At 42.0% G+C, this 27,236-nt stretch overlaps 2 protein-coding genes across 3 annotated transcripts; one reads left to right on the top strand and one right to left on the bottom strand.

Annotated features, from left to right (window-relative positions):
• The first annotated feature begins 479 nt into the window (after positions 1-479).
• LOC142373389 (anthrax toxin receptor 2-like) lies at positions 480-10,958 on the top strand. Of its 2 annotated transcripts, XM_075456621.1 has the most exons (17): positions 481-775; positions 1,480-1,551; positions 2,255-2,326; positions 2,425-2,506; positions 2,681-2,785; positions 3,261-3,329; positions 4,551-4,631; positions 4,734-4,794; positions 6,432-6,527; positions 7,148-7,217; positions 8,563-8,641; positions 8,843-8,938; positions 9,151-9,198; positions 9,531-9,626; positions 9,754-9,927; positions 10,045-10,125; positions 10,776-10,958. In XM_075456621.1, exons 1-17 carry the CDS (start codon positions 648-650, stop codon positions 10,812-10,814), a joined length of 1,449 nt encoding a protein of 482 aa, XP_075312736.1. In that variant the 5' UTR covers positions 481-647; the 3' UTR covers positions 10,815-10,958. The 2 variants fall into 2 exon arrangements, with proteins under 2 accessions (XP_075312737.1, XP_075312736.1); XM_075456622.1 differs by lacking the exon at positions 6,432-6,527 and having other exon boundaries at positions 480-775.
• A 40-nt stretch (positions 10,959-10,998) lies between these two features.
• On the bottom strand, positions 10,999-25,289 carry LOC142373387 (ras-GEF domain-containing family member 1B-B-like). Its single transcript, XM_075456620.1, has 14 exons — positions 25,067-25,289; positions 17,867-18,391; positions 17,612-17,734; positions 17,181-17,318; positions 15,896-16,111; positions 15,574-15,648; positions 14,113-14,205; positions 13,754-13,856; positions 13,232-13,311; positions 12,979-13,074; positions 12,789-12,884; positions 12,441-12,564; positions 12,278-12,350; positions 10,999-12,182 (listed from the first exon to the last, which is right to left on the bottom strand). The coding sequence occupies exons 2-14, from the start codon at positions 18,383-18,385 to the stop codon at positions 12,149-12,151; spliced, it is 1,770 nt and encodes a 589-aa protein (XP_075312735.1). The 5' UTR covers positions 18,386-18,391; positions 25,067-25,289; the 3' UTR covers positions 10,999-12,148.
• Positions 25,290-27,236: the final 1,947 nt, after the last annotated feature.

The following is a 27,236-nucleotide window of genomic DNA, read 5'->3' as shown; positions in this document are numbered from 1 at the left end:
GTCAATTGCATTTATTCAGGCGGTTTCTCAGGTGTAGAGACGACTGAGATGTCACAGGAAACACGGGAAGACAACAATGGCATCTTCAACATAAAAGAACACAATAAAGTGTATGTCCTACGCATCGCGTCAGAGGCTTATCTTTTCTCACGGTCTGATAGCTGTTTATAACTGGAACATAATATCTACCTCAAAACCTTTTTTCTCCTTTCCTTTCATTCTGTTATCCATGTGACATATGAAATTGCTCTTTTAGATCACTCTGAACTAATGACCTCTATTAGTTGGGATTGATGTAAACACATCAAAGTTCACAGATAACACATCGACGTTCAATTGCATGTGATCTCTTTTTTTACATATATATCTTTTAAATTTTTTGGTTGAGTCACTGTGCTGGACTGGCTGTATAATTTGTAGAATCCTGGGAGGAAGTTATCTACTGGGTTTATTGCTGGCGGTTTGACTGCGGTATCAGCAGCTGCTGTGCGCCCCGGCCACTTATTTCAAGACCATCCTGCAGCTGTCTCCAACACTGATGTGCGCACAGCAGTGATTCAAATATGTGAGCAACCGGGCTGAATCGAAGGAGATAAGAAAACTCCCCAAAGGCAAACTTTTTGCTGCTGATATGTAACGCGTGGATTATGGATCGGATCTGGATATGCTGCCAAACACTGTTGCTTGTTGGAGGTGTTTGTGTGGGTTCATCGTTGCTTGATGACGACAAGGCGTCCTGCGATGGGGCGTTTGATATCTATTTTGTTTTGGACAGGTGAGTTATGATGGCGAACTGGGTTTGCTTTTTTTTGTGCAACAAATAATCAGAGCAGCACTCGTTATTACACTGCAGAGGCAGTCTTTGACTCAGTCCTGTCCATGTATGGCTCTGTTTAGTTTCCCATGTTCCACCTCTGATGCACTGCTGTGTTGACAGAGTTTATTTTAATCCCCTCTGCCCAAACTTTTAATTTTCATTTTTTACTCCATAGGTTTCCCTCGGTTTGCTTTGTTAGAATCCCATTTTATATCAGACAAGCCCCTTCACTGCCCATTTTTAAAACTTGTCTTAAAACCCATTTTTAACCCAGCATGAGACTCTGTTTCTGTTATTGTTTTATTGTTTTTATTGTTTTAATATTGTTGTTGTTTATTGTTGTTTTTGCATTGTTCTTGTGTTTTATGCCTTGTATTTTGTGTTGTACAGCACTTTGTTTCAGCCACGGCTGTGTTAAAAGGCTATATATATAAAGTTGAGTTGAGTTGAGTTGAGTAATGCAAAGTTAAATCCTGACAACTCTCTATCAAAGATAGAATTTTTCAGCTTTTACAGACAACATAAGTCTCATGAATGTGACTGGCTGATTCGTGGATTTTTCCAATTTTGTAAGCACCTTTACTGATTAGGGTTTTTGATACACTGTGTTAAATCTGGTGTTGAACTACACTTTATCACTCAGGCACTGTCTGTTTATGCAGGTCCGGCAGCGTGTGGGGACACTGGAAGGAGATCTATGGATTTGTGGAGCAGCTCACCAGTAGGTTTGTCAGGTAAGTAAACATGACAGTTTGGTGCATTTCAGTTTGGATGATGAGATAATCGCTCTTTCCTCCCCACTACGCCCCTCCCTGTCCTCCTGAACCCTCCCTCACTTCCCATAGAAAAAGCCTCCAGTTGCAAATTTGAAAAAAAAAAACTTTTGAAGTCTCCTCCATTCATACAGCAGAAATGAAGCAAAGGAAACAGAAGCTATTTACGTAGCGTAGAGTCATTAGATTACAGTCCAACAAGTAATAGTGTAAAGTCGGGCGGGTCTATTTCAGGCAGCAGACATCACACAAGGCCAACAATTGCTCCAAAACCCCTCTGGGTAATAGTGCGGAGGGTGTGTGATATCTTTAGGTTTAATAGCAGGGTGCTAAATATAAGAGCCACACATGCAGCCAGATGTTGAAGACGGTGCCAGCCACAACGGATGCTCCTTCCTCTCTTTGACAAAAATCTAAAGCAGCAACACTTTTAGGGTTAGAGATTCGATTCCATCCCTTCAGACTATCCCATGTAGTTGAGTTCTAAGATATTTAATGACATTAAATGTGTTTTTATTGATTTTTACTTGGATCTCAAGCAGAATATGTTCACTATTTCTGAGAAAAATGTTTTGTGCAGTCAGAAGAAGAGCTAACATCATTGTTTACTGCCTTATAGATTGTGTGTTTATTTGTATAACCACCAGCTTCATGTGTGTTTCAGTCCCAGGATGAGGGTCTCCTACATTGTCTTCTCAGCTCAGGCCGTTGTGATTCTTCCATTAACTGGAGACAGGTTTGTACTTCCTCTCCCAATCACTCTTCATCCTTCTCTGCGGGCTTCACAAGCTGTATGCTGCCACAGAAATGTGACTTTTAATCCTGACTGCGCAGGTCTAAAATAGACGAGGGTCTGGACAAGCTGAGCCAAATCAACCCAGTTGGTGAAACGTACATGCATGAAGGCTTAAACGCAGTAAGAACGCTCATCCAGTATTTAGTTGTCTTCTTACATCGGCCATTTCTAAAACAACTGTGGTTGTATTGTCTGGTATATTTTGCTCATTTTTGCTGTATTCGGATATGTTGTTGAAGAAGGGTTTGCAAAAAAAAGAATAATTGTGAATATGCATTCACTTTCACTCATCAGGTGTCCGACCAATTGCAGACACAAACTTCACCATCATCTAGTATCGTTATTGTTCTGACTGATGGCAAGCTGGATGTCTACCCCTATGAACTGAGTATAAAGGAGGTAACACACACAGACACATAGTACTGAGAGAACATCTTGTGGTAAATGATGTGGGCGAGGAGGAGGATGAGAATGGATAATAACAAGCATCCCATCTGACATTCTCATATTGTTTTACAACTCTTTCATTGCAGCCGTTGGTTTATAATTAAGTACAAAACAAATAGAAAACATGAATGACAATTCTTTTAAAGTAATTTCCACTTTTGATTTAGTTCACTGGTTTGTTTTTGAGCACAATTTATGAGCTCTGTGGTTTTCAGTTGTTAGCTATGGCTTCACGATTGTTTGGGGAGACGTGCACATAATTCTCACAATAATGAATCATACTCGCCACACTGACATTTTCAGGGATCCGCTTGTTAATATGTTGTGTGAATTTTAGGCTGCTCTGATCACAACAATGTAGAATTACTGTTCTTTTAGTGGAAGCAGAATTTCCCTCACAGGTCACTTGTGTTGTTATGATTCCCAGGCTGACAAAGTCAGAGAGTTTGGAGCCAGAGTCTACTGTGTCGGGGTCATGGACTTTGACCATAAACAGGTGGGAGAACTTTATTTTCTTCCTGCTTCTCTTTTATCTTTCCCTTATAAGAGAACTCTCTGTCCGTCACTGATACTGCAGCCTGTTTGAATACTGACGTTTTGTTTGCCTTCCTGTGTGTGTGTGTGTGTGTGTGTGTGTGTGTGTGTGTGTGTGTGTGTGAGAGAGAGTGTGTGTGTGTGTCTTTGTATCTGCTGTGGTCACAAGTTCAATAGGCTGTTGTGTCTGGTCCAGATTTACAAATGCACCTTGACCATGCTGCTTAGTCTTGTTTAGTTCAACTGAAACCTCCAGGGAACTGAAAATCAAGCAGCTGGCAGATCAGCGTGTAGCTGGCACATGTTGCCTGTGGTTTATGTGTTTCTAAACTAAATGAATAGGTTTTGTTAGGCAGCATATTTTAAGTTTTAAGTCCCAGGGAGAGAACTTGACTTCTGCCTGTTGAAAGAGAGCATTGTGTTTGTGAAGAAAGCACTTAAATCAGGGATGGAACTGAATGTCGCCTCAAAGTTAATTCTCACGGTGAAAGGAGTGAACACAAATGGCTTCTGCTGACTGTCCATGGCGAGAAGTATAGGGAAAATAGCCACAATCCCATAGAACACCACAGTGATGATTTGTAATAAGATTTGCAGTGCAAAGAATTTCATTTAAGATTTGCTTTAAATTGGATACTGCAATATCCAATTTAAAGTGGCATTAACTTTTGCACAACCGCTTGCCCTGAATCATTCCTTTGTCTCAGTTGTTTGGGGGTTAGGGTTTGTGTTGCAGCAGCCTTAGTCTTAATGTTGCCTTAGTCTTAATGTTGGTGCGACATGAGAATAATTAATAAGGTTATCTGAACGCTTCTAAAATTCTTGCAGTTCTGTTTTGACCAATAAAGTCTTCAGTAGTCAGTACAAGACGGCCTCTGCCCGATTGCTGAGCGACAGTGCACTGTGGTCTAAAGAGGAAGTAATTACATCACTCTGATTAAATAATGCCAGACCCGCTTCCTGCTCTGCTATCATTAAAGCAGGAGATGAAAGCTTTAACCAGATGCCCAAAGCTTTCATCTCCTGGAAAGAAACCCGCTATCCTTAAATGCTACTGAAGATTGTCACAAGCCAAGGACCTCCCTGAGAGGCAGTAGCGTAAGAACTCACAGTTCTTATCGTATAAAATAAGAGGGAAAATCATGTTTAAAGACAAACTGTTGTTTTTTTTTTTCTGCCACAGCTTGCTGAAATCGCAGATGGCACAGGACAAGTCTTCCCAGTTATGTCTGGCTTTCATGCCCTCAAAGATGTCGTCAACAAGGTGAGGTCACGCCTTCTACAGTGATATGCTATAATGCTCATCTCACAAATGATCAAAATGGTTAATTGACCTGCATCCTGAATCTGTCTGTCTGCGTCGCAGGTCCTGCAACAAACATGCAACGAGGTGTTCACAATTGAGCCCTCCAGTGTTTGTGTGAATGGTGAGTCTGTTTCAGGGAGTTTGTTGTGTCTGTAATGAATAAAGAAACGTTGACATGTAAAATCAGTAGTGATGGTGACGTCAGTCAGTTGGTGCCCTGCTTTGGATTAGACTGGAAAATCTAAACGACTATAAATGGATAAGCCTGAATGAATTTTACACAGACATTCATGGGCTCTTGAGGACGAATCTTAAGAACTTTAGTGATGTACTCCTGGGCAGAAGTATTGGCACTCCTGAATTCTCAGAAGAAATTTAGATAAGGTTGAAAAAATGCACCTACACCGGAGTTGCATCATAAGAATATTTTAATTAAATGATTAAGAAAATAGTAAAAATATATGTTGAGCAGTTTATGGGACCCTTTGACATAGTTAAGTTATTTCCCTCGACAAAAATAAAGATATAAATAAAACCCTCCTTCACATACATTTCCATGTTAATATTACCCAAATTCACCAATAAAAGGTTGGTTGTGGTGCATAAAAAGTGCACCATTGCTTTAAGTTTTTCCCTGAGTGCTTAAGACAAGAGCATCGGAAATGTTTTAATTCTCATTCCAAATTGGCTTCAAGACCATAAAAAAAATGATCAATAAATCCTTATTTCAGTAGTTTCAGAGGTCTACTGAAGTTACATGCATAAAACAGCTGTGATGCTTAGGGGTAAGAAAAAAAACTTGAGCGAAGTCTGTGAAGGTTGTCGAAGATTGTGGGGAAAAAAATCCAAGACATGCAGGTGGACCAAGAGCACTTCAGAGCAGCAGTTTTAGCCTGTGTCACATAGAAGTAAATGGTAAACTGACCCCCAAAAAATTAGAAAAAAGACTAATGTTTTCACAAAAACTTTCATAGATAAGACTCAGTCTCTCTGTGACGATGTTCTATACACAAAGGAAACCAAAGTAGAGCTCTTGGGGGGAAGCGGTGGTCCAGTTTGTTTATATGCAACTAAATGAAGCCCTAAAGGAAGAGAAAGCCGCACCTACAGTTTAACATGGGGGAGGTTTTATCATGCTGTGGAACATTAGAAAACTATGTTTGAGGTGAAGGTCTTTGCAATTTTAGGAAGACAATGACTGGAAGCACATGTCCAGCTGTATAAAAGAATAATTCAATCAACTGAACCTGTTAAGACCTTCAGTGCAGACAGTTCAGTTCATTGAACGAAACAGAGCAGGGTTGGAACAAAATCCTGCAGCCACACCGGCCCTTTCAAGGATCAGTTGGACACCCCTGCCGTAGAGTGTGCACATTTTGTATTTCATCGTATGATGTGAGGCCCCCTCGTTTGTTGTTGATTTTTCATTTTGGACAGTTACTACTGTAAAAGACCTTGATAGTATAAAATTGGTTATCTCATTGAGCTAAGGTGCCTTCTAAACATGGAAAAAGGTCTTTCCATATGTTATGAAAGGTCGTAATGAGTTGACCCGACTGCACCTGAGTTCAAGCGCAACAATGGCTTTAATATTTGTGAATTTGATATAAATTATAGGATGAAGGAGAAAAATGATCCATTTGGCTTTTAAGAAAGCAAATTCTCTCGCTGAATCTAGTTTGATAAACATTGTATGCTTCGGCATTAAAGTAGATTGCCATAGTTGAGTGTTGTGTCTGATTTTTTGTTTTTTCCCAGAGTCTTTCAATGTGGTACTGAGGGGCACTGGCTTTAGCGGATCCAAGAGGATAGACAACATACTATGTTCCTTCACTGTCAATCAAGTGACTTACAGTAAATGACACACTTAATGCACCCGTTGCAACACACTTACACTGCTTTAACCCAGTTCTTCTACACTGTACAGCAGTGGGAGCTAATGCTAAGAATTTACCTACTCCAGCGGTAGAGGAATGTTACGGTTGACTTTACGCTGATGCTTCAGCGTGCACCCACATGGGACTATAATGCTCTCGGGGATGAAATCAACTATGAAGTGAAATGTCATACAGTGTGCAGATGTCTGAGCTGAAGTGGAAAGTCAGAGTCATGACATTCAGAAAGAAACAGTGGCTGCCTTTTATCGGGCTTGGCCAGGGAACAGAGGATACATTATGAGACCGGGCAGAGGGAGGGAGGAGATGTTCTCGTCCATTAGTCTATTAACAGATCGATATCACTGGGAGGACATGCTCAGAAAACATGTGACATATGGTTTGTTGTTGTTTTTCTGTGGGGGAGGTTTTTACTCCTGGCTATATGATTATGTTTGATAGTATCTTCCTTGCTAATTTGCATGATGTTAAACTCGATGATGTGTTAGAAGTTAATTATTTTGCACATGCCAAATCCCCATTATAGTGATTTTTGTGATTTGTTTTCATTATCATTTTTTTTTCTCTGTTTGTTGTCAGATGAGAAGCCAAATGTAGTTAGAGATGGCTATCTGCTGTGTCCAGCTCCTCGTCTACAAGAGGTTGGACAGTAAGTCAACACACATGAAGTCGAATAAACACTAATGTGTTAAACTGTAAACCAAAAGAATTTGAGCATGACGTCACTGTTTATATGCCCGGGAGGGGCAAAACTCCTTCACATTATTAATTTCATAATTGTACTGTAAGGTTGCAGTACGGCATTTTTTTTTTTTTTTTTAATTATTAGATTACTGTTTGAAAGAAACAAAACCCACAAGAATTACTAAATCTATAGCTGAGAAACCACACTTGGTTACTTACATTAAAAACTAACTTGAGTTTTTTGAGCTTGTTTTTCTCTTTCTCTTTATTTTGTTGTTTTGTTGTTTATTTTTGTATATTTGCTTTAAAAAAGATAATAACTTCTGTTAAAGAAAAAGGAAATTCTGGAGCAATACTCAGTCACACATGGTCTTATCACACATTATTCTGATGACAACAGCTTGTCCCTGGCTTTTAATGATAGAAAGGCACCAAGAGCAATAGTGCACAGTGGTGTCACAGCAGGAAAACACTCCCTCAAGCATGACAAATTTGAACAGTTCTCCCCTGCAATAATAAACGATGAATAAGAATAAGTTGGATGTCTTAACTCCATTATATGTATTTATCTTCAGGCTTTAGTCAGTTAAATTGTGTTTGATATATCAGCATTTCTTCTCTTGTAAAAGAAAGCTGGTTCTTAGTGTGCAGTGGAGAAAAAAAACAAGCGCAATGTCAACAGTAAAACTGTCCCAAGGTGCTGGAAGAACTGAGGCGAGGCTGAAAAGAAAACCTCTGTTATATTTAACGAGTGAGCCAAAGCTGATTTGACTCCGCCCACTTCCGACAGCACTCTGTTTTCATGTCTTCCCTGGTAACCTCACGCTTACTGTCATCTCTCACCCACTCTAGAACAGCCAGCCACCACGGCCGAGACGCTCCCAGTTAAATGCAAAAGTGCAAGCACCATATAAATATAAGCTATGGTGACAAAAATGGCAATCTGGCCAACACTGGATAAGAATATGCTTGATGGTGACTTTAGTTTTCAATGAGTCAGTGTTTTTAATTCCAGTTATATTGGAGGGTTAACAAGGGGAAAAACTGGAGATTGGACTGGTGACTGGATAGTGTGGTGGTAAGAATGCCGCCTCTCATGTGGGTGAACGGGATTTGAATCCTTAATCAGCCAATCAAGCCCCTAATTATATCTAAATAAATATTTCATTGTATATTTGGATACACTTATGCCCTTTTATAATTGTCCTGACTGTGTGTTTAGCCACTCTGAAGGCCTTGTAGAGAGACGCTGTACGGGGCCTTTGTCTTCCTCTGATGTTGTTTTCTGCGACTCTGTTTGATGATTACAGATCAATTCAAGTCCTCGTTAGTCTGAACAATGGACAATCCTTCATCTCCAGCCCCATAACCATACATGCCACAACATGCGTGAGTGTGAGCTCATACTGTACAGAACCGCATGAAACCCTAAATTTATAAATGTAAAGGACGGTGTCGGATTTGTTTTGATTTCCAAACATAGTGTCACAATGCAGGCATCTTTTGTATTCTCATCTTTCTCGGGATAGATGAGCACATCTACAGGTCTACTGTGTATGGTTGTGCAACAGATTTGTGTGTTTCTTGCAGTCAGATGGGACCTGGGTGCTGTGGCTGCTGTTGGCTCTGTTGCTGTTGCTGGCTCTGGGTTTGCTCTGGTGGCTCTGGCCTCTCTGCTGCACTGTGGTGAGTTTAAAGTCCGTGTATGTGCATGTCTGTTTTTTATTGCCTTGTTTTCCAAATTTCAGCCATACCCAACCCTAAACATGAGCTATAATGCCACACGTCACCATTTTGCTTTTTTTGGGCGACCAGGGTTGCAGAAGCCCTTGATAAGCAATGTTTATCTTTTACCATCTGTGTATGTCAAGCTCCTCGTTGTGTATTGTTTCTCGCAGGTCATTAGGGACCCACCCCCGTCTCGCCCCCCTCCTCCTCCTGTCATTGTGAGTAAAACTCAGATTGTTTCAAGAAACCTTTTTCTGAACTTTGTGTTTTAAGGCTGAATTTTAGCTCTTGTTGCCATCTTGGCAGTGGTGGCTGAAAGAAAACCTAATTTTGGGTGAAAACAGAGGGAGCGTTGGTGGGACTTGGGAGAGAGACAAGTAGTGTTGGCAGATTTTATTTGTTTGGCTTGAGTCAGAAAACAGATTTTTCATCGTAATGTTCCATTTTAAAGGTTATGTTCTATCATGACTAATGTCTCACCGCTATAAGGGAATATTTGAAACTTAAAGTTCAGCTTCTCTGATAAATGTATCCGTGCTTATTGCTTAAGGAGCCGGAGGAGGATCTTTTGCCCAAACACAAGTGGCCTACGGTGGATGCCTCGTACTACGGAGGGAGAGGTGCTGGAGGAATCAAACGCATGGAGGTGAATTAAAAAAATGTTTAAAAAACCGTAAAACCTTCGTACAGTGTAATAAGTCTGTGTTGGTCAAGAGTCCTGAGTCATTCAGCATAGGGGTGTTAGGCCAGTCAAGGGTATCCACTTCTTACAGGTGCGATGGGGGCCGAAGGGATCCACAGAGGAGGGCTCTCGGCTAGAGAAGGCCAAAAATGCTGTGGTTACTATTCCAGAGGACGTGGAGGAGCCCATCATTCCTCGACCCCCACCAAGAGCTCCTCCAGTCTACAACCCACCATCCCAGTCCAAATGGTACTCTCCCATCAAGGTGAGAGGAAGACCTAGTTTATCATTAAAGGCACTTCCCATCAACGGCTTTGTGAGCAGATTCGATTACTTGTCGTGATGTTCCTTCACATAAATCTGACATCGGTTTTACCCGCAGGGGAGAGTTGATGCGCTGCTGGCGTTACTGAGGAGACAGTATGACAGAGTGGCAATCATGAGGCCGACACCTCAGGACAAGGCAAGAAATCTCGCCCGTATTTCACAAAAAAACAACAACTCTTAGTGCAATGATGAAAAACGCAGCAATTTTTTCGCATATGAGCATGCTTCAGGTCAAAATTAACTCTCGATTTGTTGATGTTGACATGTAGGTTACATGTCAAAGGAATCATTAGCCTCAAGGACATGTAACACTTCAGCTGTAATGCTGAGCTCAACAGACATAAAGCTGATCCAGTGACAAATAAATACTTCAGGGAGACTGCATACCACAAGTTTTGAATTGATACTGGCCAAACAAGCAGTTTCAAGTTTTTCTTCCATTCTGCACCAGGTACTCGTTGGAGACTCTGGCATCTTGGATGAGCTCTCGTGGAGGACCTTTTGGCTTTTAAGCACATGATTGCATTTTACTGAGAATATCAGTGTTGTTCCCTTCGCCTCCCAGTGGTTTTAATGTTACGGCTGATCGGCCTATGTTCACATCTTAGCTGCTAATGAAGCATTTTAGCCCAACTGAGATAAATAGGCAAATAAACTTTCAAAATGTGATTGCTTAGGAACATATTAACTGTTAACATTTAATGCTAGAAACTCAATTCTTGTTCATATTCCACTGCATAAAGTGTCTCTGTTTGATTTTGGCTTCTCTCCTCCTGTTGTCTCCAGGGCCGCTGCATCAACTTCACTCGGGTTCAAGCTCACTGATGTGCAAACATGAGGATCCACTTTCACTTTTTTGGCCAAAGATGATCAACATATTTTCTCTGACTTCAACATTCAAAATGAATGTGTTTTGTAATTAAACTTCTAACAATGTGGTGTTGATACAGCAACATCAGAAACCCCAAAGCGTTATCATGTTTGTGCCTCCATCCAAAGCATAGCAAGGAGCACTTTTCTGTTCATTCTGTTTATTTGAAAGAAAAAATAGGATTTCATTTTCACAAAGGCCTTCAACACAAGTACCCAGACTGGAAACACAAACGATACACACACAATATGACAAAACACCATAAAAAAATTAGGCATAAAAGGAGTGCTTTCAAAACAAAAGAAAAATGTAGCATCACTTTTTTTTTGAGTTCATAGCTGGATATTAAATCCCATCTGCAATCACTCTCACACAACTGCAGATTGAGTGAAAAAGGAGGGTGAGGGGATTTTATAATACAGGTTGCACTTACACACATCAGTTTGTGCTTCATTCTGAACAGAAATACTTTTTTTTTGTAATACATGAAGTGGTGTTATAAAAGCTTACCATCACAGAGCCAGCCTACCAGCAACAAGCTCATGTTGAAACTCATGGTAATTTTAAAAAGAAAGACATTTCAAGCTTCTGATACAAAATACAACTTAATGTCACAAAATATAAAGACTCATACAAATGAATCAACAGATCCTATGTTACACAACACAAAAAGACACTGAAGTGCATTCTGACTTGGTTTGCATGATGCTGCTGTCACACGGTGTTGCATGACAAATCGTCAAAGTGCACACATGTTCAAAAGCAAATAATATGAGTATGTCTTTAAAAGAGAGAGAGGGCTTGAACGACTGTGCGTTTAAAAATAATGACTCAAGGTGCAGCAATACCACTTTAGCACTTTATAGCCTGTCATTTGGAACACAAATCAACGTAAATCAGCTCTTCCTTTCACATCTCTCCCGTGCGCAGATGAGCCGTGCTAAGGCAACTGTCTTATTTGCAGAAAAAAACCTGCACGTCGAAAGTATGAGTCTTTCCACAGCACGAAACTCCTGTCGCCACTGGAGGAGATATTAATATAAATCCATACATTTAGATTATTGTCTGATATCCTGTAAGTGCCTTTAGACAGAGCTGTAGATGAATTCCCGCAAGATTTATACACTGTTTACGCTCCTTTGGATCTCAAAAGTCGAGTAATATTCGTAAGTTCATCTGTGAGGATGTCAGAGCTGAATTTAAGTCCAAGATCCAAGCTTTGGTTGTGGAAACAAGAATCTATAAAACACCTCATCCTTTTACAGTCTGTTAAGCAGAATGGATTCTCTTAAGACCGATTCTCTCGATGAAGAAGAGAAGATCTGGAAGAAAAAAAAAAACATAGGCAACCAGCGTTATTGTGCTGCTCAAGTTGTTTTACATGCTTAATGATTTAGATACACGTGTCTCCACCCACCTAAGAGATCTGCGACTGTCTTTCTCCATGTTGTTCTCGGGTCCTTCACTCTCATACGAGGCTAGATGCAGCTCTGCAACAATAAGACAAATTGAGCTTGATGTCCCCAGCTGAGACCTGACAGTTGAATCACTCGTACAAAAACTGATAAACCGACACTGACCGTCTTCAGTGAAAACAGGCGTGGTGACAAGATACTGAAGGATGCGGCGGTCTCTGTCGAATGGACAAACGACCTGACGCCAAACCAGGAACTCGCTCACCTGCTTCGCGAGCTCCCACAGTTTCTGATGAGACACATTTACAAAAAGACCAACATAACTCAACGCACCTGACTGGCTCAGATACAAAAAATATGCATAAAACCTTCAGATCATAATGCAGATCAGGAGCACTGAAAGGGGAAATGTATTTCTCTTTTTAGCCACAAGGGGGAGTCTTTACATCGCATGTTAAAGTCAGCCCTCAGCCTTGAACTAGAGTCCTATTAGGAAATAAGTTTGTAACTGACCTCAAAGTTGATGTGCCCGTTGGCCAGTCTGCTGGCACAGCCTTCGTTCAGGAAGTAGATGTCTTTGATGAGGAGACTGAAGAAAGGAATCACAATCTGAAGGAGAGAGGTATCAGTTGATTTTCATTCTCATTTTACATGCAGGGCAGTCGAGTCTTCTCTTTTCGATAAATCCTGTGCGCTCCCTCACCTTCTCCTGGCTGCTGTGTGCCGTCTCAGACCTCTGGGTGGCGCCACGGAGCGCAGTGCGATAGTTACTGAAGTTACTGGAAGGGTCCATCTGGTGCTGAATTAGTTCACACAAAGCAGAGTTCATCAAACACAAGCCCATTAGGAGAATGCACAAACACACTGAGGGTGGAGAATTACTCGATTTGAACAGAAAACTAAGAAAAAAATCCAATTACACCTTTGAGTCACTTATGTACAGGAACGTTTCTTACCTCCAGGATTTCAAACTTGTCGGTGTTGACTTTGTTCCAGGTTTTTTTCAGCCTAGCAACGGGACTCATGTTCATTCCAGCTAAAAGAGAGAGCAAGCATGAGTAAACAGGGCATTTAGAGGGACAAACCCAAGACAGAGAACAGGCTGGACTGTTCCAGGCCTCTGCTAACTCAGTTTATACTTCCTTAAACTGATTAGTGTTAGCCTGAACTCCAGCTGGCACTGCATTTGTTGGCTTTACTCAATTTAGTGTCCCAGCTACATAGCAGTTGTGGGAACTACAGTTTAACTTTAGTGTGCCATATTTCACAGCAGCCAACAACAAAGAAGTGGGTGATGTTAGCACGGAATTTAGAATAATGTGAGATTATGTGAGACTTTCATTTCATGTGTGCTGACATGTGCAAAGTCACAACACCAATCATTCAGTGTGGAGGCAGAGCCCTGTTTACTTTCACTGAATTCTGTTCAGTGAAAGAAAAGGGAGGTAATTCCCTGTCTGTTTTCTGTCAATACTCACTTATGATGGCCATGAGGGAGTTGAAGTTGCCGATGTTGAAACACTCCTGAGCCACGTCGATGAAGAACTCTATGATCCGTGCTCTGTGCTTCTTCTTTGCCGGCTGTAATGAGAGAGCGCATATTTTCTAAATATTTAAACAGTCGTTATCGTCTGCTCTACAGGAGCAGTACAAAACGTTTAGACAGAAATTTAGACTGCGCTTTGTCAAAGCATTGCCAAATAAATCTGGTCATTAAGTTTTGATATGTGTAGATGGGACCAACTAAGAGTGTAACTGTATCAGAAACCTACACAGGACCAACACGAACACTCGTGTGTGAAACAGATGACACATAAGTCATTTTAATATAGCTTACCATACAGATCTCAGTGGCCACCAGGTAGCTCAGCCTGTTGAACCAATTGACATAGGCCTCCAGATTGCTGGTTTTACGCTTCCGGAAGAAACCCTGAAGCAGAATCAGAGAAAAAAAACAAAAAACAATTTCATGTTTTGTCAGACTGTGTTTGTCATTTGTTCACTGATTTTATCATCTGATCCAAACATTTAGAAAAATGCCTTGATGTTCTAGTATTGGTTGGTTACATGGACGTGGTCGTCCAAACAACACTTCCTAAAGCCAAGCAATACACTTTCCAAGTGTGAAGTAGATCCGACGAATAGCTGTCAAAAAAGGTTTCCACTGTAGGGACATATGATGTTTCCTGAATCTGAGATGAAATGAAATTCAGCATCATCTGCATAATCCTCTTCAGGTTATCATACTGTCTAATAGATAAAGTTAGGAGAAAAGAAAAAAGAAATCTAAGGAAACAGACTGCTGCTGCTCTGTAATTTCCTTTGCTAATGGATCTTGACAGCCTTCACACCCACACAACCTCTGGCCAGCTCACTGGAGCCTGTGATGTGTCTGTCGTATTTTTCTTCTCATTTCCATCTGCCCTTGAGACCGATGGTTTTCTATAAGACATGTGGTTTGTGTGTGGTGGACCTGTTTGCAGAGCGCTCTTATATAAATAAACACTATAAAAGCTCCGTATAAAGAAACTTGACTTGGCCGTCATGATGCAATCCCAGAGTTTCATGGCTCTATTAAAAGCTTACACAACACCGGCAGCCCACTCCACTCCAAACTTCCCCTCCACACTTCAGGACCCCTTTCACTGACTCAACTGCTCTTTCACACAAAGTGGCTCTTATATAACTGCAGCAGCACCACCACTGAGAGCCGAGTCGCAAACACCGAGTGAAAGCTTGTTCTTAGCAGAACTGACAAACAACCCTTCAGCTGACTCGCAGGACCACTTAGGAGGGAAAGAATCCCTCAGATATATCAGACAAACGCAGCAAGGTTCTTTTACGCTGTCTTTGAGATGATTTCAAAAGCTGAACAAGTTTTCTTCTATCTGCCCTGGGATTCTTTCATGTGGTTTCTAAAGCAAATGAACTTGAACTGAAGCCGACCACAAATGACACTCAAAGCAAAACCATGAGACTCAATTCGAAATACTATCAAATGACTTAAGAATAGCTATAGTATGTGGTTTTTCCTGTGTCAGCCCTTTGATGCTGATAATTACAAACAGGTCATGTTGCTTTGTTATTAAGCCGTCTTTATATAGACAAACAATAGGCTTGATGTAGCTGCTGAATGAGCTTTTCCTCATTTAGAAATTCACAAGTGAACAAACAAAGATTGTGATTGTGTGTCGTGTAAGAAAGTCACACGGGATTGTATTTAGAATCAGGCCTTACTTAAATTTTGCACAAAAGCAAAGCTAATACATGCAAAGTGTTCACTCAAGCTCGGTTGTACCTTATGGTTCTCCAAAGGATCCTTCATGGCGAATGTCTGGATGAACTCCTCTGGACCGATGAAGCTCAGTCTATCCTGAAGGCAGGAGACAGAAAGGGTTCAACAATCCGGACATCAATAAGAGTAGCAGTGAGACAGATCATGATCGAGTTAATTCATGTAACTTTAAAATGTGATTCAGACTTCCAGAGAATAACACCATGAGACTGAAAACCATCTCAGTTTTAATCAGCTTCCTATCGCCACTGTTAAACACAATTAACATTTGAATGAAACTTTACATCTTGAGCACTTTGCACTTTTCTAACTTGGAGCCTCTTACCAGTTCAATGTGTGTGAGCTGCTGGGCGAGAATGAAAGGGTCGTCGCACACGTTCAGTACGTCGCTTCGCTGAGCCGAACCCTGCTTGCTTTTCAAGGAGGCAGGGCGCTCCTGTGCCACAGCGTTGAGCGCAGCCACAGCCTCCTCATACTGGCCAAGGGCAGATAGGCGCTTGATAAGACGCTGGGTCATCTGCTGCATGGCTCGCCAAGAGTACTGTAAGCACAGCACACACATAACATCACAAACTGTGCTAAACTAATGGATTTGGGCCAAAAATAGATAGTAGTCACAGTCATGTGAAAAATGAAGTAAACCTTTAACGCTTCCATATGAATTATGAGGATAAATAGGCTAGTTGCAGTTGCTAATCAAATGCTCTTGACTAATCGATTATCAGCAAGTGTGAGCACCTCTATAAAAGCAGATGTTTTGGCAGTTTAATCAACAGGAACATTCAAGAAGAAAGACATCAGTAATGATCTCATAAAGCAATTGTTGTTGCCCATCAATCTGAGAAAGGTCATACAGCCATTTCTAAACACCTAGGAGCTCATCATTGAAGATAGATTATTCACTACCAAGGTCAGATCATACAATTCTCAGAGAAATGAACAAAAAAACCACAAAGAGTCACACCTCAGACTTTACAGGTCTCAGTTAGAAAAAAGTTGCATCTCAACAAACCACAAGCCACATTGAAACAATGCCCTTTAGACAGATGAGACCAAGCTGGAGACGTTACACCTCCTACCAACTATCATGGTGACAGTGGGCTTATGATTTAGGTTGTTTTGCAAGGCCTGGACCAAGGCAGCTTGCAGTCTCTGAGTTGATCATGAAGTCCTCCTGCTTAAGCTTAAGTATTCTAACCTCAAATGTGAGCGAAAGCCTGGCTTGGATTGGGTCATGCAAAGGTACAATGATCCCAAGAACAGCATCAACAGAATGACAGAATAAGAAAAAAATCAAGGTGTTACGGTCACATTCCAGCCTCCAACCCAACTGAAATGGTGTGGTGGGACATTCAGAAAGCTGCGCGTAAATCAATGCCAACAAACCTGAAATGAACTCAAGCAACACTGAACAGAAAAGTGGGTAAAATCCCAACCACAACAATGTGAGTTCCTGTTAACTTAGTGCAGAAAACCAAAAAATTGAAATCAAACCTTAGAACTAAAAAAAATGTGCTTCAATTTTCACATGACTGTTTCTGTGGTCTAATCATGTAACCTTTAATCAAACCACTACGTTTTACTGAAACTGCAAAAGCTTTGACACTAACTTCATCTCCTCGGGCTACATGGTGCGTCATGTCTTTCAGGCAGCGCATCATCCTCTCGTCCCTGAAGTCGTACGGGAACGTCTCCGTCCACTCAGTCAGCAGCTGGACCAGCTTAGGCGCCACCTCACGGAAACGGATCTGAAAATGATTAATGCAGTGTTAAGTGACACTAACGTGGACATAATTTCATTTGAAAGCTCTTAAAATTGAATCCGTCTTTGAACAAAATCCCAAAAAGCAGCTGGCTCCTTTTGGAGTCGTGCTGCAATGATCTAATTCCCCGCTCAGACCATTGTGCCCGTTCATTGTGTTGTCTTTAAATCGGCCCTGAGTTGGTGGATCACATAGTGTGAGTGGGGCTGTGTGGGAGCAAGTATGACGGGGAGAGAAATAATTACGCCGGCATGTGTCTGTGTGTGTGATCCGCCCACCTTATCCAGCAGGGCATCTCCAGACCGCTGCTGCTCCACACACAGGTGACAAACCCTCGTCATGAGCTCGTACGGGTGCAGGAAGAGGCGTGAACTCAGCAGGAAAGTGAACACGTATGACCTCTGATAATGGGGAAACAAAAACAGCTCTCAGAGAACCAGAAGTGAACGCAGATGCTGCCATCTTTCCTCAGACTAAACAAATCCATTCCCAACAGCTATTTCGCTTAAAACATTGTGCTTACTGGTACTTACATCGGGGTAGTAGTCCACAGTGGGAACCAGGTGCTGGATCAGCGCCTCAAGAGAAGCTGAAACCAAGCTGTTGTCATGGTAACACATCTCCCCATAGCTGGCAGTGATGCCGTGTCCGTAAAGTCGAGCTTTTGACACGGCTGCGTTGTTACGGCAAGACGGCTCTGTGCTGCTGGTGTGACGGTACGCCCGGCCCGGACAGGAAGTGCTGTGCTGGCGAGGGCTGCGGGGACTGCGAGGCTGCGGCGAGGAGTACGGGTTCTCCGAAACCGCACAGCTGCTGCCGTAATGATGCTCCTTTGCAGTGACAGAAGACACAGAGGCGCTGCGATACGCGCTGTGAGGCTGTGGCACGTCGTAGGGGTTTTCTGCTGTGGAGTAGGCCCCGTTGCAGACATTCTCCCGCGAAGGTTTCGGGGCAGTGTTGCTGCGGTACGGGCTCTGAGGCTGTGGATGATTGTTGTTGTTGTAAGCATTGCAGGAGTTGAATTTCCCGGCATATGGGGTTGTGGGCGGCATGGTGACCTTTACAGATACAGGGAGGAGGGAGTTAGAAGTGGAGAAAATAGATAAAATCGCCATCTATGTAACAATACTCCAAAAGTTTCATGAACAAAGAGGTGACAGATTAAAGGAAAACCCAACGTCAAGTGTCTGAAGTTTTGCACCATAGCATGGCAGCAGAATAGCTTCAACACACATTGGCACTGATTCAACACCATTCATAAAAAAAAAAAAAAAAAATGTTTTGGTGATTATCATTAAGAGCACAATTCATTACAAAATCCTCATAAAGGTGTTCAGCGAGGTAGAGATCTGGTGACTGAGAGGGCCACAGCATTGCATTCATTTCATTTTCATTGATTTGCAGGAACCTTTCCCTCTAAAGGGATAAGTGAACCCAAAGCAGACCAGTAAAGTGACCCCACACCATCACAGAGCAACTAGATGCACTCAGGGTTCAGGGTTTTCCTTTAATTTGTTATACATACATGTTTTCAATCAAATCAGAATATGCTTTTAATAAAGAGTGAACACCTGACATAGCCTACACAACAATGCAAATTTAAAATGAAAATAACAATGCAAAACTTGCATCTGAAAAAACTTAACAAGGGCAACTTGTAATATTATTTATTGACTTAAATTTGAGCATTTATTGAAGTCCTGGAAGCATAAAAGGATACACCATGACAACAACAATAGAGAATGTGTAGTTGTATGCTGCAGACAATGTTTCTCAGTTAGTTCATATTCCATTGTTTACAGATGGGATTCGTCTTTTCTCAACCGCCTATTTGGAAAGTACTGACAAAATTGTCCCAGCTCAGAAAATACAAAAAGCTGTATGAAGTAAAATTCTTTTTTTCACTCCACAGCCCTCATATTGTATTATTCCCCCCTCGCCAATAAACCAGCCAAACCCAAAGCACAGCTATGAATCAAGCTATTTTTTTTTTCAGGTTCAGGATGGGCGATAATTATGAGTAAACACTTTGTACGCACTGTGGTTGAAATAATGTGTTCTCTTTACATAAGGTTATCCGACATGAGTATTCGTGCCGTTGTGAACAGACCTTCCCTCAGTCAACATGAAGTCACAGACACATGACTACAAATGTCTCCTATACTGATGCAGGTTTCCTGCTATTATACCACGTCCGCTCACTTCAGTTCATGGGATAATAGTTGATGTTTAAGCTCTGTTACGAGTATTGTGAAAATGTCTGTTTGGGCAACCCCCGTCACACAAAGCAGAGACTTAGAAGTGCCTGTGGAAGTAATCACATTTGATCACATAATTTTACCCCACTGGTGTTTATTCCGTTGTGCTGTCAACATTTGAAACATATTTCCTTGTGAAACACTTTCTCCAAAAAGCCCATTTGTTGGGAGAATTTCAACAAATCAGCTTTTGAGCACACTCCCGCCACCCCCCCACCCCCCCACCCCGCTGCCCTCGCTTTACTTCATCCTTTGTCACATTCTTGGAGCAAACTTGTTGGCAGCAGTGCGGCATGCGGGGAGAAAAAAATCCAGGCAGACAGATGGATGATCTCAAGACAGCGATGATTTTCTCTTAATGGTTCAGATAATTGGATCTGAGGTTGGTAAGCTGATCCCAGATCGCCAACATGGTGTGCTTTAACTCTGGAGCCATCTTTATCCAACTACTGTTGTCTGTCTAGGCACCACATGCGCTCACACATATACCTCACACAGTGACATATACACATGCACGCAGAGTGTGCCAGAAAACCCTGCAGGAATCCAGCAGACTTTTGTTTGTCCATCACAGCGCCAACAGAGGAGTGTCTGCCTCAGCCAACATCTTACACACACACACACACACACACACACACACACACACCCCTGTCCACCCTGGCGCCTGGCCTCATACCGGTATAATCCAAACAACCATACACACATGTCACATATAAACACACAATGGCTGGAGCTACCACACACACATGTGTACCACAGCTCCTGGCATCGTGCCTGTGTAAGCCCGTCCGGCTCTGAACTATGTGATCTCAGCCTGCTGTTCTCCTCCGAACTCAGTTAAAAGATCACAGTGTCTCCACCTTCCTTATTTCACAAAAATCCAGTACGGTGCCTAAAAGTTGAGATAAGAATGCAGAGAGCAATATTTCCTCAAAGTGGGCCGCTTGCACTCCGGTTGTTTCTATGTTTCGGTTTGCTTTGAAAGCAGAGGGAAAACACGTCTCGGAACGCAACACCAGTCTTGGTTTTTCCAGACTGACTTCCTGAAGAGTTGACCCTTTGGATAGTTGTGGCTTCCATGCTGCAGCACTGAAATTGTACTCTTTCTAAATCATAGGTTGGCCTCCCTGCGGACGGCTTAATGATGGCATTGGGCGCATAATTTCGTATTAAAAGGGATTGTTTACATTCTCTTGTTTGTAAACTTTGAAGATTGCACCCTTTGGAGGTTGTTCGATGGGGTCACAGGCGTACAGGAAAAGGCAGAAATGTATAGTTGTGCAGGAGCATTGCACCAACAAAACCTCTCTTTGCTCTTGCACTAAATCTTTTTAAATGCTAAAGCAGTACAGCACGCTACTGGAAGACTTTCTCGCTCAGTGGCAGATTTGTAATGCAGCACAACAGACAATATATCTTGTGTTGACAAATGGCACAGACTGTAATGCGTGTTGCTTAAAATATCACAACCCAGCTCATCAAAAGGTTCAAACCAACTGAGCTTTTGATGGCGCTGAAGGCAAATGTCATCAGCTAATAAACTTAAACCAACGAAATGTGACAACACGATTTGTTGCTTTTTATACTTTACGTGAGAGCTGCCTGTCGGGCTTTCAAACGAACTCTTTTGTGTGCCGTGCGAGTTTAAGATCGCTTCCTCACTCCAACAGGCAAACTTTCCTTTTTTTTTCCCCTTATACATTTAATGTGGTTTTCAAAGTTACACCTAGCATGGCTGAGCCGAACAGGACGGTGGGGGGTTCTCCCAACAATAGAGGTATTATCTCTCCTGTCATGGCATTAACAACCACACAAAGACCCCCAGGAAGAGATCAGAGCAGATCGGACACACACGGCAGCTTTCACACACTGTTTGCGTCGCCGCTGTCTGCATGAGCCCGGCTGAGATCATTCCTACATCAGTCAAACCAGTAGAGCAAGCTTTCTGGTTCTTCTGGAAGGTATGAACTCTCATTGTGGACATTCTAATTTAGTGTGAGGCAGTGTCTTATAATGTGCCCTTTTATATACAGCTGCAATAAATATTGGGGAATTTGTTTTTGTGGCCTTGGTGAAGGAGTATATCTAGACTAACATTTTGACCTAAATAGATATTACACATTTGGTTTAAGGACCTCAAGCACAACAACTCCGACTTTGTGCAAAACAGACTTTGAGGTATTGCAATTTGTGCGAACGCAGCAGAAAGTGGACAAAGACAAAACAGCATGCAAGCACTCTGTGGCTAACTTAGTCATTCTAAATTGTGCTTATTCAAACCAAATCGACTCCAGCGAGCATCTACGTACTTGCTGACCAAATAACAGTCTGCGCTAAAAGCCAAGATGACAAACACAGCAACAACTAAAGACACGATTTGTTTGCAAAGACGCCTGCTTTTTTTTTTGTGACAACAAATCCAATTCAGGCCAGACGAAGAAACAACCCTCATGTTGCCGTGGAAATATCCGCAGTAGCTGTGAGGCACTGTGAAGTTGTCAAACTCTTGGCACGAACAGGACGTTCTGTCATCATAACTTAGTTTATCTGAGAGCAGAGAGCAATTTAATTAGTTCCAGGGAGGCTCTGGTGTTCATGACAAGGGCGAAGTTCAGCATGTACTGTAGGTTAACACAACGTGGACACTTAAAATGTTGCTGGGCTGAAAGAACAGCCTGCAACTGATAAGAGGACCAAGATGCCAGTGTAATGCACTGCTATCTTTGCTTGCCTTTGCACATAATGTACTTTGACACAAATAACCTACAGAAGGTAAGGGGTGTGAGCAAGAAATGCCTTGTTAGTCGGAGGGAAACTCCTCACAATCAGGCTTGTTTGCTTCAATAAACGAGGCCGAAGTTCAGCCTGTAATCTCATCACTTAAGTGCGTTTTTTATTGATGCTGCATGCTAGTTATAAACGTACAAGGGTTAACCCTTGAAGTGAACTGCTGAGATGATGTCAGCACCTTTTAACAAAGCGAAAACAAACGTGAGAGCGACTCGAGAGGATTTCACTCCCGAACACTGATTTGACTCTTTGTGTGGGAGGACAAGTGACAGCATCAGAGTATCAGAACATCACAGGAGACATAAGATGTGTCCACGATTTGTGACTTACATAAAACGCACCTTAAAGGACACTTTAAATGTCACCCGACATGACAAATTTGCAAGTAGTACATCTTTAATTACCATGAACTTTGCTGAATCTCACTGCACGACCAGCAAGCCCCACCCTGCACTTATTCTGCTGCCGAAGTTACATTTGGCAGCACTGTGACATTTATTATAGACAGAGAAAGAGTTAAGGGGAACCAAACTGCTGATTCAAATTAAAAGTAGGGTTCTCACGGTACTACAATTTCAAACTCCACATCGGTACCCTGGAAATGCCTTTCTCAACACCACAGGGGGAAGGAGAAATTAAAAGGTATAAAATGTTTTAGACTAGAACAATACAGATAATTGCGAGCTAGTTTTATGCTAGGGACTGCAGCCAGTTCAGCGCTGTAAACATTAACTGGTGTTGGTGTGACAAACTACCAGTGAGGAAGTTGCTATGGGCCGGCGATACTGCAGAGGTGCTAAGAGAACTTGTTTGTCAACTGGAGGAGGTGAAGATGATACTGTTGGTATCGATGGTGTTGTAAATAAGCTTTTTGCCAGGTTTGTTTTCTTCCCCTCGGTTTTTTGTGTTGAACACACGCCCTAAAATCTTGTAAACACGCAGATCTCAGACTCCCTCTTACGTAAGATGACAGAATCATCTCAATGTGCTTGTGCTGTGCTCATGAAAAATACAAACATAGGCATGCACTGAAAATTAGATTCAGTATAACTGCTCCTCTTAGCTGCCCAGTCATTAGAAGCCACATCCACCTCCTTCCACTCCTCAGGGGTTGTTTTCCTGCACTTTGCCTGAATGGCTTCCCTAACTCCAGCAGCCAATTCATCCCCGTCAGAATCCACACGTCATCAATGTACCAAGCAAAGTACCCCGGTGAAGGAAAGGGAAATAGCTCAGAGCCCAAACAAGCACTCAAGGAAGTGTGTGGGCCAGATGAGGCCTGCAGCCACTGTCGAAAAACACCACGAGCGGGGATGAACTGTTGACCACTTTGAAAGCTGCACCTAAATCTGATAAAACAGGCAAACAGCTCGACTCAGACACCAGACCCAGAGTGACCTCACAGATATGGAAGAAACAGTTCACCAAACACTGCATTCAAGCATGCATTTCCTTTTATTTTCCCAGTGCACAGACACAGGGTTGTGCTGAGACACACACACACACACACACACACACACACACACACACACACACACACACACACACACCTGCCTCCTGAATCATCTGGTAGGTTAGTACAGTATTAACCTAGAGTCAGAGGGGATAAAGACACATTATCCCCTCTGCTACTAGGATATAATAAACTTAAGCTTGTCAAAGGGGGGTCTCCCTTTCTTTTGCACGCACACACCCCTTTTCTAATGCCTATAAACCCGCAGCTATCACAAACCAATGGCTCCCGGCAAAATGGAAGCACTTCACATCGAGGCTGGAAGCAGCTTTAAAGAGGGGTAAAAGAAATTAACTCGACTGTGTTGCGGCCAGATATAGTCCAAGTGTTGCTTGCGCCCACTCCGACCGCGTCGGTGGCAATAATAAATGAGTGCAACCACTTAATTTGAGTTTTATTTAAGCAGCCTGGCACAAATACTTGGAAAGTATTAGCAGTTGGCACTCGCCACAGCAAGAGAGGGGACTGCAGGTTTATGAAGAGGTGTGTGCAGGGAATAAAGCTTTTTTTTTTATTTATTTAAAGCCTATTTGACCAAACCTTGAAAGCCTCAAACACAGTTTCTCTGTTGGTCCTCTCTTCCCTCCACACACACACACACACACACACACACACACACACGCACACACACACACACACACACACACACACAAGCAATCTGTTAGTCCCTCGCCAAAACTAATACACACACCAGGCCACACGCCTGTTCCACATTATGGGCTTCTGACTGAGTCATAACACAGTAAAAGTAGAGGCTGGCTGTGAAGAAACCATGCTGTGCAACCACAGTCCCATCGCAGGTGCTGGTGAGTAATGTGTGCTTGTGTCTGACTGCCAGCCTAATTATAAACTCACATGGGTGGTAAACAATAACAACAACAAAAGCTGGGAAGAAGCTGGACATCGGGAGAAAAAAAGAAGCCTGCACATGCCGTTCAGATATCACAGGACCGTGCAAAATGGATTATGAGAACATCAATTTTTTTCTACTATAAAAGTTTCACTTTTAGACATAACGACGAGTACTGAGCGATTCTGTCAAAATACAACTAGGCATTATTAAAACCTGATTAATCAACAGTGAAAAACAGTATTCCTCCGACTGGGAAGCTTAGTGATAACAAGACTCCGGTGTATTTACCATTCCAGTAAGCGCACCTTCAAAAGCTTACCTCTTAGCGGAGCCTCGCGGTGTCCGAATACAATCTGTCTAAAAAGCAGAAGCGCTTGAAACAAAAAAAATGAAGAAACAATACTATCTAAACTTCTCGAAATGTCTTTTTTTCTGTTTTTTTCTATCAGATAAGTCTCTCAGCAGTGTGTCCGTGACGCACTCTCCTCCATTGTGTGTGTCCGCTCCAGCTATTTGACTCAATTATTTGAACCAGCAGAGCTGTAATGACTGAACCACGGCGAAGCGTATTCAAATGACTTCCATAGAGCCGGGAAAACTGACCAATCAGCGAACGGGGGTGGCAGCCTGTGGGGGCGGTATGGGCCAATCGTAGGGAAGAAGTGAAAAAAATCGAAATCTCCAAAGGTTCTGATTGGCCGACTCTCCCTTTGTCCCGGACTCTTTTTTTCACTGCTTTCATAGGGGGAAAGAAGGCAGTGTTTTTGTTGGAGAGCTGAAATATGGAAGGTGTAAGGTTTCCTCCCGGAATGTGTTTGTGTGTGTGGTTATATGTTGGTCTCTGTGACTTAAAATCCAAGGTTCTGTAAGAGCAACATCTTTTGGGTTGGTTTGTTTTATGTCAGAGCGCTTGTTTTCAGTTAACTCTCCCTTTGAAGAAGAAAAGTCATCTGTTACCCAAACTTTAGTATTTAAGCATACCTTTTTAGTATCCAACATTGCTTTTTTCTATTCATTTGCCCAGATGCCATAACCACCCAACACACACATCCAACTCACACCCTCAATATCTGCTTTATAGTATTCATTTCCATGCACTCTGGAAATCACTGGGTATCCTGAACCTTGGAGGCCTAAATTGCATTAATGTATTAACTGTTTGTTAGTGGACTTAGTGGCCTGAAGATATTTGAGGCTACTTTATCAAGTTTTTGTAGTTGACCCTTTTGTGGTCTATTTACACATCGTTCTGACAGAAAAAAATGTCACCACTTGAGTTTTTTTGATTCTCTTTTTTATTATCTACCTTCTAGACGGGCAACCATCACCAGGCTGTACCCTGCCTCTCACCCAATGACAGCTGGGATGGGCTCCATAAACACCTGTCGAGCTGATGCTGATCAGCTGAAATAATAAAGACAAGTTTAAATACACCTAGAGTCGATGGAGAGACCCAATTACAACATGTGACTGCGTCTGACTACGTCCCTTGCGAATTTCAGTTTGTTAAATTTAATGAGATTCAGCTGCAAACACGTAGCGTAAAAGATTCGCAGCTAACTGAAAACACGCCACCATGCACTCCCCCCGTCTCACAATTTACAACTATAGATTCTCGCACAACTACGTTTCGGACATGTGGACAATGTTTTCTAATGGGACAGGGCAGGGTTATTTGAATGCTGGAGTTAAACCGTTTCAGCATATGTTACAAAATATATATATTTATAAAGCTTTTTCCCCCCCAAACTGCCTCTGTTGCCATAGGTGTTTATTAAAAGGGTAGAGTTTGTGGTCTAAAGAACCTGAATTGTAACTGAATTACAACACAGCGAGTTGAGATTTGATGTCTGTAATAGAATCTGTGTTGTTATTGTGTGGTAATGTATATACAAGATTTTTGGATTACAACCTTTGTATGCTCCTTTGTGACACTTTTTGTTTAAAAAGGTTCTTAAAAGTATAGGTTTAAAGCCACTAATTAAAAAGGGCAAATCTGCAGCTTGGCTAAACCATTAAACTGTGATTTGAGTAATATAAACACAGTTGTTGACGCTTGAGTGGTGGTATAATCCCGCACAATAGTGTTTTGAGAAAGAGTTTGCAATCCCACATGGTTAGAGACATTACTCAACTCATAACACAAAGGTATCCCTAAACTGAATTAAAACCAGCACAATTACATTCGCACGCAACAACAGGAATAAAGCTCATGGTGAATCATGTTCTGCTTGGATGCAGTCTCTCTTGTTTTAGGTTCAACGTTGGCGCCATTTTTTAAAAACTTTGTCAGAGTTTAAAAACACACCTCATCTGCTTTTCTTACTGTTTATAATATAAGATAAATATATATACACAATCCTTTCACCAACAATCTAATTTTCCCTGAAATGTGGCATTTAAAGCAGGATGGGTGCACATGTAGCCACCCCCTCCGTTACTACAGCACTGCTGCCATCCACCTTACCCAGTCCAATCCTGTTTCTTGC

Source organism: Odontesthes bonariensis, chromosome 22, assembly GCF_027942865.1.
Source record: "Odontesthes bonariensis isolate fOdoBon6 chromosome 22, fOdoBon6.hap1, whole genome shotgun sequence".
NCBI classification, from domain to species: Eukaryota; Metazoa; Chordata; class Actinopteri; order Atheriniformes; family Atherinopsidae; genus Odontesthes; species Odontesthes bonariensis.
This window is presented reverse-complemented; position numbering and strand designations above follow the sequence as displayed.